The 10,703-nt window shown below is 65.5% G+C and overlaps 1 protein-coding gene across 1 annotated transcript; it reads left to right on the plus strand.

Annotated features, from left to right (window-relative positions):
• The first annotated feature begins 268 nt into the window (after positions 1-268).
• LOC140900923 (inhibin beta C chain-like) lies at positions 269-3,186 on the plus strand. Its single transcript, XM_073318925.1, has 2 exons — positions 269-845; positions 2,456-3,186. The coding sequence occupies exons 1-2, from the start codon at positions 458-460 to the stop codon at positions 3,184-3,186; spliced, it is 1,119 nt and encodes a 372-aa protein (XP_073175026.1). The 5' UTR covers positions 269-457.
• The last annotated feature ends 7,517 nt before the right edge of the window (positions 3,187-10,703 follow it).

Consider the following 10,703-nt stretch of genomic DNA (forward strand, 5'->3'; position numbering starts at 1 on the left):
CAGCACCTCCCGACTTCCTGGGCAGCGCAACCCTCTCCCTTCTTGCATCATGCCCCTTCCCGGGAGCCCTCAGCACCTGTTCCTGGCCGGGGGAGGCAGCACCCCCCAATCCCCCCCCCCCCCCCCCCCGGCCCCGGCAGCACCCGCCCCCGGGGCCCCAGGTGCCGGCCAATCGCAGCAGGCAGGAGGGCAGGGCCTGCCCCCATGACTGACAGGTGCCTGGAGCCTGGACAGTCAACACCTCAAGCCGAGCCCTGAGTCAGGCTCCCTCGGGTGAGCAGCACCCGTCTCCGCCCCTGGCACCCGGGCAGTGGCCGTGGCGAGCGGCTCCTCGCATGGCAGGCAGACGCGGGGCAGCCCGGGCGTGACGGCAGGAGGCAGGCTGGCCGGGCAGAGCTCGGAGACAGATCCTGAGAGCCTGGCACCGTCCCTACCCCCCTGCCCCACTCAGCTCTAGATGGCTCCTGGCTCCGGCACGTGCCTGGAGAGGAGCGGGCAGCCCCCAGGGGGTTGGCTAGCCCTGGCTGCCCTGGCCCTGCTGTGGGGATCCTCGGTCCAGGGAGGAGGGAAGCCGGGGTGCCCGGCGTGCAGGATGCCCACCCTGGAGCCAGGCACGGAGAGGCGCTTCCTGCTCGAGCTGGCCAAGCGGCAGGTCCTGGAGAAGCTGCACCTGATGGAGAGGCCCAATGTCACCCAGCCGGTGCCCCGCCTGGCCGTCACCAACGCCCTGCGGCGTCTGCATGTGGGCCAAGCCCAGCGGGACAGGCAGCCGGGGCCCTTCGCCCCCTGGGACGGCCCCGAGGCCAACGAGCTGGGCTACGAGATCATCAGTTTTGCCAAGACAGGTGGGTGCCGCAGACGGGGACCCGAGGCTGGCAGGGGGGCAGGGACAGGGCTGGGGGGTCAGCCGGGAACAGGCTGCGACGGGGAGCGGGACAGAGCCAGCGGCTCGGCCCCACCAAAGGGAACTTCGCCGATTGCAGGTGGGAAAACCTGGGGTCCGGAGAGCAGAGAAGGGGGGTGAGTGGGGAGGAAGAGGGCCTGGGGGGAGGCCCAGGCTGCTCTCAGGACAGAGAGCGGGGGGGGCGCAGAGCCACCCCTTCCCCAGCTATGAGGACCCCACAGAATTACCGAGCCCTTCCCAAGGGCTGGATAGTGCCACAGGATCACTCCTGGGTTCTGCCCCCACCTCTGGGAGGGGAGTGGGGTCGAGTGGTTATAGTCGGGGGGCGGCTGGGAGCCAGGACTCCTGGGTTCTGTCCTCAGTTTTTGGAAGGGAATGAGGTCTAGTGGGTTAAGTGCAAGGCTGAGCGTCAGGACTCCTGGGTTCTATCCCCAGTTCTGGGAGGGAAGTAGGGTGTAGCGGTTAGAGCAGGGGAGGCTGGGAGCCAGGACTCCTGGGTTCTATTCCCAGCTATGGGAGGGGAACGGGGTCTAGTGGTTGAGGGGGTGGCTGGGCGCCAGGACTCCTGGGTTCTGTCCCCTGTTCTTAGAGTGGAACGGGGTCTAGTGGGTTAAGAGCAAGGCTGGGCGTCAGAAATCCTGGGTTCTGTCCCAGCCAGGGGAGGGGAGTGGGGTCTAGTGGTTAAAGGGCGGGGGGCAGGGCTGGGAGCCGGGACTCCTGGGTTCTAAGCTCAGCTCTTCGGTGAGTCACTTTCCCCCGTGGTGGAACTGGCTCCCCAAGAGTGTGATTCCTGCTGGTTTCCCAGCTGGGATGGTCTGTGGATCTCTGAGGGAGGGAGGTCTCTGGACCAGGGTACATCATGGCCATGCCAAGGGCCCAGCAGCACCAGGCTGGCAGCTGGGGGAGTAAGGGAGAGATCTGGGCTCTGCCCCCACCCCGGCACTGGCAGAACTGCCGGCATCCCACCGCTCCTGACACGCAGGGGAGGGGGCCTCTGGGGATGGCTGGGGGACAAACAGCCCCCCACTGGAATCTATTTCCCAGGGTATCAGCCCCCCTCCCCCAGCCCCATGTATAGGTGGCTGGAGTCATCTGCAAACCCGTCCCCCTGTGGGCCACTGCTGCCCATCCCCACACGGGAGGTCCCCAGCACTGTCTCCCGTCCTGGGGCCCCCAGCCCATTGGCTTTTGGCCCCGGAGCTGAGCTGGTGGGCGGTGAGGGGGTGAGGGCATCCTTGGCTCCTTGCTGCCAGGGTTCTCCTGTGCGGGGTGCTAGGACTCCACCTCCAGGGAAGGGACATGCCAGAGCTTGGTGGGGGCAGCGGGTCAGAGACAGGGCCCCACCCCGTGGATGGGCCTCCCAGGGGTGCCCTGTCTTGGGTGGGGGCAAAGCCGCCCTGGATCTCGGAGGACTTGGCTGGGCAGGGGCCCGAGGCTGGAGCCCCTGGGGGGGCAGTGAGCCAGGGAGCAGGGAGGCTGGTGCCAGCTGCGAAGACGGGCGTTCCCCGCCTGGCACCGCCCCCCGTTCTCACAGCCCCTCTCTCCCCACAGAGTTCTCCTCTCCCTCCAGCATGGGGCTGCATTTCCAGTTCAGCCAGGGCATGGGCCGGGATGTCCACATCCTGCAGGCCCAACTGTGGCTTTACGTCCGGACCCCCCGGAGCGGGCTGTCCCCGGTCACGCTGCGGGTCTCCCAGGCCGGGGTGCTGCTGAGCGAGAGGCAGCTGGAGGCCCGGGCCGGCGGCTGGCACACTGTCGCCCTCCTGCCCGCGCTCCAGGCCTTCTTCCGGGGGCAGGAGAAGACACTGAGGCTCGAGCTGGAGTGCCGCGGGTGCCAGGCCAATGCCACGGCCGGGAGCGACGCCGGCAGCTCCCACCAGCCCTTCCTGGTGGCCAAGGCCACAGTGCGGAAGCCAGGGCAGCAGGTGGCCAAACGCAGCCTTCGCTGCGACCAGACCTCCGACCTATGTTGCCGCAAGGACTATTACGTGGACTTCCGGGACATCGGGTGGAACGACTGGATCATCAAGCCAGAGGGCTACCAGATCAACTACTGCATGGGCCAGTGCCCGACCCACGTGGCCAGCAGCCCGGGCATGGCCTCCTCCTCCCACACGGCCGTGCTCAACCTGATCCGGGCCCACAACCTCCAGCCGGGCGGGCAGTCCTGCTGTGTGCCCACGCACCGCCGGCCCCTCTCCATCCTCTACTTCGACCGCAACAGCAACATCCTCAAGACCGACATCCCGGACATGATCGTCGAGGCCTGCGGCTGCAGCTAGGGGACAGCATGGGGGGCCTGGACGGGGGGGGGGGCCCAGCCGCCCCCGGAGAGGTGGGGGGCGGGGGCGTTGTGGGGAATCTCCCGGTGCTGTTCAGCGGGGTTGGCGCAGACAGATGGAGTCTTCTCTGTCGCGTGCCCGCCATGGCACTGTCCCAATGCCCTAGGGCGCCGTTCGGGAGATGCCAGGTCCGGGATTGTTCTGGACTCTCACTCCCGGGACCCAGGAGGAGGCTGGGAGTGGTTAACGTGAAACATCTCTTGGTGTGTGTGTGTCGGGGGGGGAGGGGGAGCAGGCAGCTGGCTACACCCTCCCGCCCCCCCTGCGCACACACATTTCAAGTACAAGTGTGCAAGGAGGAAACTGGGCCAGGTGCCAACTGGAGGAAAGGTCTCCGGGCCAGCTGGGGGCCAACGCCCCACGGCACACAGCTCGGCCGCCCCAGTCGGGTATTTCCAGAGCTGGGTGGAAAATTTTGCCAGACAAAGCGGGTGGGTTCGTCTCACCGAGGATGTTTTGATTTTAGGGGGATTGGGCAGAAAACCAGCGATTTCCAGCCGAGAAAAGGAAACCTTCGGGCCCGAAATGTCCAGTGTTGAGATTTTCCTTTTTCCAACATTTTCCTCGGGTGCTTCCCAAGGGCCACGGTGGATCTTCCAAACCCGGCCCAATCAAGCCGGGTTGGTTTCCTACCCAAGCCGCCCGTGCTCCACCGTCTAGGGGGTGGCAAGACCCCCCTGCAGGAGGAGGCCAGACAAGCTGGGCACAGCTGGGAACGGCCCCCTAGGAACTGTCAGGGCTTTGAAAGCCCCAGTTTCTCATCCCCCAGAAGTTTCCCGTGGAAAATGGTCTCTGGTCCTTTCACCCCTTTCTGGGGGGCCGCGGCCAACCGCTGAGCAGGTCTCTGCTCTCCTGGCTGGGGTCCAGCCAGTTCTTCTCCGGCACCGGGCACTGGGCACCGGGCACCAGCCCTGCTGACGGAGCTGGGACCCGCTCGGGTGCAGATTCGCTCGTGGTATTTTTCATGTTTCACGCCGTGGGACGGACACGGTCAATGCATTGGGGGAGTGTTTACTGTAGGGCACCTCGGGGAGGTGCCACGGTCGGAGCAGGGCACGGGGTGGCCGGGGAGGGGGAACCCGCCCCCTGACTCCCCACCCCGCCCTGCCAAGAAGCCTGGCGCCGAGTTTGCCTTTTTGTATTTTCTTTTCGCACTAATGTAAAAAAAAAATATATTTTATTTTATTTTATTTTATTATTTCGAGCGACATCTCCAATAAACGGGTGAAAACACAGCGTGTGTGTCCTGAAATTCTCTGCGGATCAGAGACACCGGGATGAGACAGGCTGATGGTACAGCCCAGCCAGTGCCCCTCAGTCCTGAGCCACAGCCCCCTGCTAGCCCAGCCCTGGGGTTCCCCGCATAGCTTTGCCGGTGCCCCTCACTCCTGACCTGCAGCCCATAGCGATGGTCCAGTCTAGTCATCTTGGCCCAAGGGCTTTAAGCACCACACAGGCGGCCTGAGGTGAGGGGTTCAGGGCTACTCCAGAGCAGATTCCCAGTGACTCAAGCGGCCCACCCTGTGTTTAGCAGCCCCCCAGATCTGCAGCAGGGCGCCCTGCGGCTGAGGGGAGAGCAGGGCCTTTGCCGGGGGTAACGCTACCCCGGGTGGGGGCAGGTGGGAATGAGAAGCTGGGATGTCCCTGGGCCGGTCCTGGGGGGTAAAGCAGGACTTGTGTGCGCTGGGTCCCAGCCCCCGCCCCCAGGGGGCAGCACTGAGTTGCTCCCAGCTGGAGGTTGCTCGGCAGCCTGTGCACAGAACGAGTTTGTCAGGCCTCAGCCCGGCGTCCAGGGCAGGTCCCTGTATCCCAGCAAGTCCCCCAGACACTGGCCCCCGTCTGGACCCACGCCGCCAGCCCCAGCGGGGAGGCCAAAACCAGGACCAGCCCAGGGGATTGAGCTCGTCTTTCCATGGCTGGCGGGGGAAGGAAGTCGCTGATCGTTGGGGGTCAGGGGCATTGGGGGTCACTGGGGGTTGGGGGTTGGGGCAGCTGGGCGTTGGGGGTCGTTGGGAGATGAGGGTCGAGGGAGCTGGGCTTGGGGGGTTGTTCGGGGTTGGGGGTCAGGGTTGCTGGGCATTGGGGGTTGTTGGGAGTTGGGGGAGCTGTGCATTGGGGGTCACTGGGGATTTGGGGGTCAGGAGAGCTGGGCATTGGGGGTTGTTGGGAGTTGGGGGAGCTGTGCATTGGGGGTTGCTGGGGGCTGGGGGTCGGGGGAGCTGGGCATTGGGGGAGCTGGGGTCGGGGAGCTGGGCGCTGGGGGTTGCTGGAGGTTGGGGGGCAGGGGTTGGGAGTTGGGGGAGCTGGGCGCTGGGGGTTGCTGGGGGTCGGGGGAGCTGGGGCTCAGGGGGGTCGGGGGTTGGGGGAGCTGCGCATTGGGGTTACTGGGGGTTGGGGGCTGGGGTTCGGGGGAGCTGTGGGTTGGGGGCTGGGGTTCGGGGGAGCTGCGTAGCGTCAGACCCCCCCCCCCCCGGCTCTGGTGTAAGCGCTGGCTCAGGGCCGCGTTATCTGGGGCCAAGCCCTGGCCGCTCTCTTGGCCCCGCGCCCGGCACCGCGGGCAAAGGGCGACTTTCATCAGCTCCGGGCGGCCTGAACACGCGGGGATCAGCTGGGGATGCAGCCACCCCTCCCCCCAGCCCTCCCCACTGGGAAAGGCCAGGCTGCCCCAGAGTGTTATCCCAGGTGCCCCCCGGTGCCCCACGCTCCCGACCCACAGCCCCTGCTAGCCCAGCCCGGGGCTCCCCCCACCCAGCTCTGCCGGTGCCCCGCACTCCCGACCCACAGCCCCTGCCAGCCCAGCCCTGGGCTCCCCCCCGCCCCCCCCAGCTCTGCCGGTGCCCCTCACTCCCGACCCGCAGCCCCTGCCAGCCCAGCCCGGGGCTCCCCCCACCCAGCTCTGCCGGTGCCCCTCCCTCCCGACCCACAGCCCCCTGCCAGCCCCCAGCCCTGGGCTCCCCCCCCCCAGCTCTGCTGGTGCCCCTGGTGATTAGTGGCACAGGCCTGGAGGGTGCCCCCCCCCCGCGTGTGTGAGTGTGTGACACAGTGACTCAGCAACATGCTGACACACTAACCCACCCCCAGCCTGGTGCTGTGTGTGGGCAGGGAGGGGGGCTGCCCCTGAGACTTTAATCCACTTCCTCACCCACCCTGTCTGAGCCGCTTTCACTTTCTTAAAGAGACAGCGTGAGCTGGGGGGGAGGGGCCGCTAGCAGGGGCGGGGGGAGCTTCCCCGCTGGGGGAGAAGGAGCAGGAGGCTGGGGGAGGGGGGGGGGCACTGGGTGTCCGTCTGTGTCTCTGTCCTTCCTGCCGTCTGGCCGGTTCGCGCTTCACCCGCAGAGGCTCCTGCAGGAGACGCCCCATGGCGGGACCGGTTCTGGGGGTCTCGCGGGCCCAGCCCGTGCCGCGCTGTGGAGACGGCGGCATGGAGCCGGGGTTGGGGTCTGTGCCAGGGGAAGGGGTTGCGGGAGCCGTTCTGGGGCAGGCGCGGCCCGGCAGCTTGGCCAGGGTCACGCCGGAGCCAAACCAGGCTAAGAGGCTGAGCCCTGGCCCGGCACAGAACCTCCCCAGCTGGAGCCGATATTTCATCAATGAGCCAAGTCATTGAGAGAATATTGACTAGTACCAGACCAGGGCCCGACCCTGCTGGGGCAGGGAGACACCCTCAGCCGGGAGCCCCCGTGCACCCAGGGGCTCTCGGACTTGGGCTACCCTGGCCAGGAAGAGCACCAGGGCCAGCTGGGCTTCCTTAGCTCAGGTCTCCCACCCACCCTGCTCCTTTTCCAGCGGCTGGGACCTTCGTTCCTGCATCTCAGGTGTACGTGGAGCTGCAGGTGGAAGGGGCGAGAGCTGGGGGGCAGCATTTCGAGAGGATTAGTCCTAGCCCAGCCCTGCTGCCCCACAGACTCAGAGTGAGAGACAGGCCCCGCCCCCAAGAGCTCACAAGGGCTGGGAGGGGAAACTGAGGCACGGAGGCGCGAGGGGGTGAGTGGAGGACCGGAGGAATTACAGACCAGCAGCCTAACTTGGACACCTGGAAAGATACCAGGAGCCATTATAACAAGCAGTTCGCGGGCATCCAGAGATAACAGGTTGTAAGGAGTTGCCAAACCAACCTCACTTCCCTCCTGGCCTCATGGATGGGGGAAGCTACAGACATGAGACAGCTCGATTTTGGGGAGGTTTCTGACACAGTCCCACATGACAGGTGCACAAGCAGACTAGGGAGATGTGGGCTAGATGAAGTTACTCTCAGGTGGATGCATACTGGCTGAAAGACCATCCAGACAAGTTCGCTATCAAACTGGGAGGGTGTATTGACCAGGGTCCAGCGGGGGTCAGCCCCAGGTCTGGTACTAGTTGTCACGGAGTCCCCGGGCGATGCTCTGGAACTGCTCCCCATGAAGCCAGTCAGGACTCTGGGGTAGTCGCCTTTCTGTGAGCAGCCTGTCTTCAGGACACACAGCTCACCCGGCTCCACCTTCCTGGGTCTGACCTCGGAGCATTCAGCATCCTCTGCCCCTCCGTGCGCTTCCCCCCAGCGAGTCCGCTCAGGCAGGGCTCCTGGGGAAGCCAGAGGGTCCTGCACCCCAACTTCGCAGTCAGACGTGACTCTCAGCCAGCCAGTAAAACAGAAGGTTTATTAGACGACAGGAACATGGTCTAACACAGAGCTTGCAGGTGCAGAGAACGGGACCCCTCAGCTGGGTCCATTTTGGGGGGCCGTGAGCCAGACAACCACGTCTGCCCTTCACTCCATGTCCCAGCCAGCCCCAAACTGACACTCTCTCCAGCCCCTCCTCCTCTGGGCTTTGTTCCTTTCCCGGGCCAGGTGGTCACCTGATTCCTTTGTTCTCCAACCCTTTAGCTCTCACCTCGCAGGGGGGAAGGGCCCAGGCCATCAGTTGCCAGGAAACAGGGTGTCGGCCATTCTCTGTGTCCAGAGTCCTGCACACACCGGCCCTCTAGGGCTCTGCAATGATCATACCCCCTTACCCCACCCCCTAGATACTTAAGAACTGCATAGGGGAAACTGAGGCACCCCCACAATATTCGGAGGAAACATTAAGAACAGGCCCACTTCGTCACACTAGTCAAGCAGGGAGAGTGTATTGACTGGGGTCAGCCCCAGGTCAGGGAGGGTGTATTCGTGGGAGAGGGATAGCTCAGTGATTTGAGCATTGGCCTGCTCAATCCTTGTGAGTTCAATCCTTGAGGGGGCCATTTAGGGATCTGGGGCAAAAATTGGGGATTGGTCCTGCTTTGAGCAGGGGGTTGGACTAGATGACCTCCTGAGGGCCCTTCCAGTCCTGATAGTCTATGATTCTAGGGGTCAGCCCCAGGTCTGGTACTAGTCAAGCAGGGAGGGTGTATTGACTGGGGGTCCACCCTGGGTCTGGTACTAGTCAATATTTTATCAATGACTTGGATAATGAGGTGGGCAGGGCGCATATACAATGTGCAGAGGCCCCCACACAGGGAGGGGTTGGAAGCGCTGGGGAGGCCAGGGTTAGGAGTCACAATGGGCTGGACGAATTGGAGACCTGGGCTGCCATCAACAAGAGGAAATGCAATAAAGCCAAGTGCAAAGTGCGACCCTCGGGAAGGAAAAACCAAGCGCCCAGCTCCACACGGGGGACTATCTGGCGAGGGGGTCGCACTGCTGCGAAGGAGTCGGGGGGCAGAGCGGCTCACAAATCGAACCCGAGTCAGCCGTGCGAAGTCAGCCGTGCGCAGCGGTTGCGAAAAAGGCTGGTGTCATCCCAGGGTGTGTGGATGGGAGCGTCGTGCGTCAGACCCGGGGGGTAACTATCCTGCTCGACTCGGCCCTGGGGAGGCCTCGGCTGGAGTCTGGGTCCGGTTCTGGGCCCGCACGTGACGAGAGAGGTGGATAAATTAGAGAGAGTCCAGAGGAGAGCGACGAAGACGATCCCGGAGCCGTGCGGGAAGGTTAAACCCCGAGGCAGGCTTAGTCCTGAGAAGAGAAGCTGGAGGGGGGCTGGAGAACAGGGGCTGTGTAGTGGGGCGGCTGCCCCACTCCCGAGGCAGGGTTTAAAGCAGCCCTGGAGAGGGCTGCAGTAGGAAAAGCCGAGAGAGCAGCTGAGGGAGTAGCTGGCCACAGGTGTGGCCGGCTCAGTCAGGGCCCAGCTGGCCCTGATAAGAGGGCTGGGGGCCAGGAGACAGAGGTGGGAGGCACCTGGCTGCCTGGGAGCGCAGGGTACCTGGAGCAGCGCAGGGCTGGGGAAGGGCAGGAGGGGTGGGGGAGCTGGAGGCCCTGGGGCTGCAGAGGGGCAGACTGGGGATAGGCAGAGGCCGCTGGTCCGACCCCCTTGCCTGTGACGAGTGGCCATTACACTGCAGACTGCCCCAGTGAGCGGGGGCTAGATGACGACTGGCAGTACCCTGAGGCAAGGTGGGCATAGGGGGAGGGAGTTCCCCTGGGAGGGGGGACCCAGAGAGCGGGGGTACTCCTGGGGCAGAACCCGGAGGTAAAGGGCACCGGGGTCCGGGAGGGACCTCGGGGGGCCTGAGGCAGATGAGACACCGGCCAGCAGGGGGCGCTCTGAGGCTGAAGAGCGAATTCCCAAGACGACCAGCGGGAGGCGCCGTGCCGGTGTGTCCTCGGTCCGCTACAGGCTGTGACAAAGGGGCTGGTGATCGATTGTTCTCCCTGGCCACCGGTGGCAGGACAAGAACAACGGCAAAAGCTGCTGGCCTCCGAGTGGCTGAAGCTCTGGAACGGGCCCCGGGGGGAGGCTGGGCATCCCCGCCCGGGCTGATCTAGGCTCACCTGGGCCTGCCTCAGCGCTCAGGGTCCCGTGGGCAGCCACCCGGGAGCAGGGGTCAGTGGCCAGGGCTAGGAGCCCGGGCTCAGAGCCAGGCTACCTGGAGAGGGGCAAGGCTGGGAGCAAAGGGGCAAGTGGGGGGACCAAAGGCAGGAACCGGGGTTAGTGCAGCCAACGCCTGGCCCGGTCGGGGTGCTGGGCTCCGGTGCCGAGCGGCTGACTCGTCCCAGCCGCGCCGCAGTCTCATCGGGGGGGGGGCTCCAGGGGGGAGGGAGGCTGGGCTCTGCCCCCCTCCTCACAGGCTCAAGGACCCCGCTGCTGCCTGGGGGTGGAGGGGAAGGGCCTGGGGAGAGGGGAAGCCTCCAGGCTGCCTTTGCCCCCTCCTGATTCCAGGGGGCTGTGGGGGCGAGACAGCAGCCCCCTGCCCGCCGCTCCCGACGGCAGCCTGCCCCCGACGCCTGTGGGCAGGGAGGGAGGTTGGACCAGGGGGCCTCCCCCAGCTTCGGGCTGCTCCCAGGTGGCCTCCGTGGTGTCACCTCGGGGGGCAGGATTGGGCCCTCACGCGCCGGGGCTCACAGGAGCGTGTGCGTGCGTCCGTGTGTGTGCACGCGCGCGTGTTTGCACCACTGCCCCCTCCAGGTTCCCATTGGCCCAGCCCCAGCACCAGGGCAGACG

The sequence above is a fragment of the Lepidochelys kempii genome, chromosome 20 (assembly GCF_965140265.1).
Source record: "Lepidochelys kempii isolate rLepKem1 chromosome 20, rLepKem1.hap2, whole genome shotgun sequence".
NCBI lineage: Eukaryota > Metazoa > Chordata > Testudines > Cheloniidae > Lepidochelys > Lepidochelys kempii.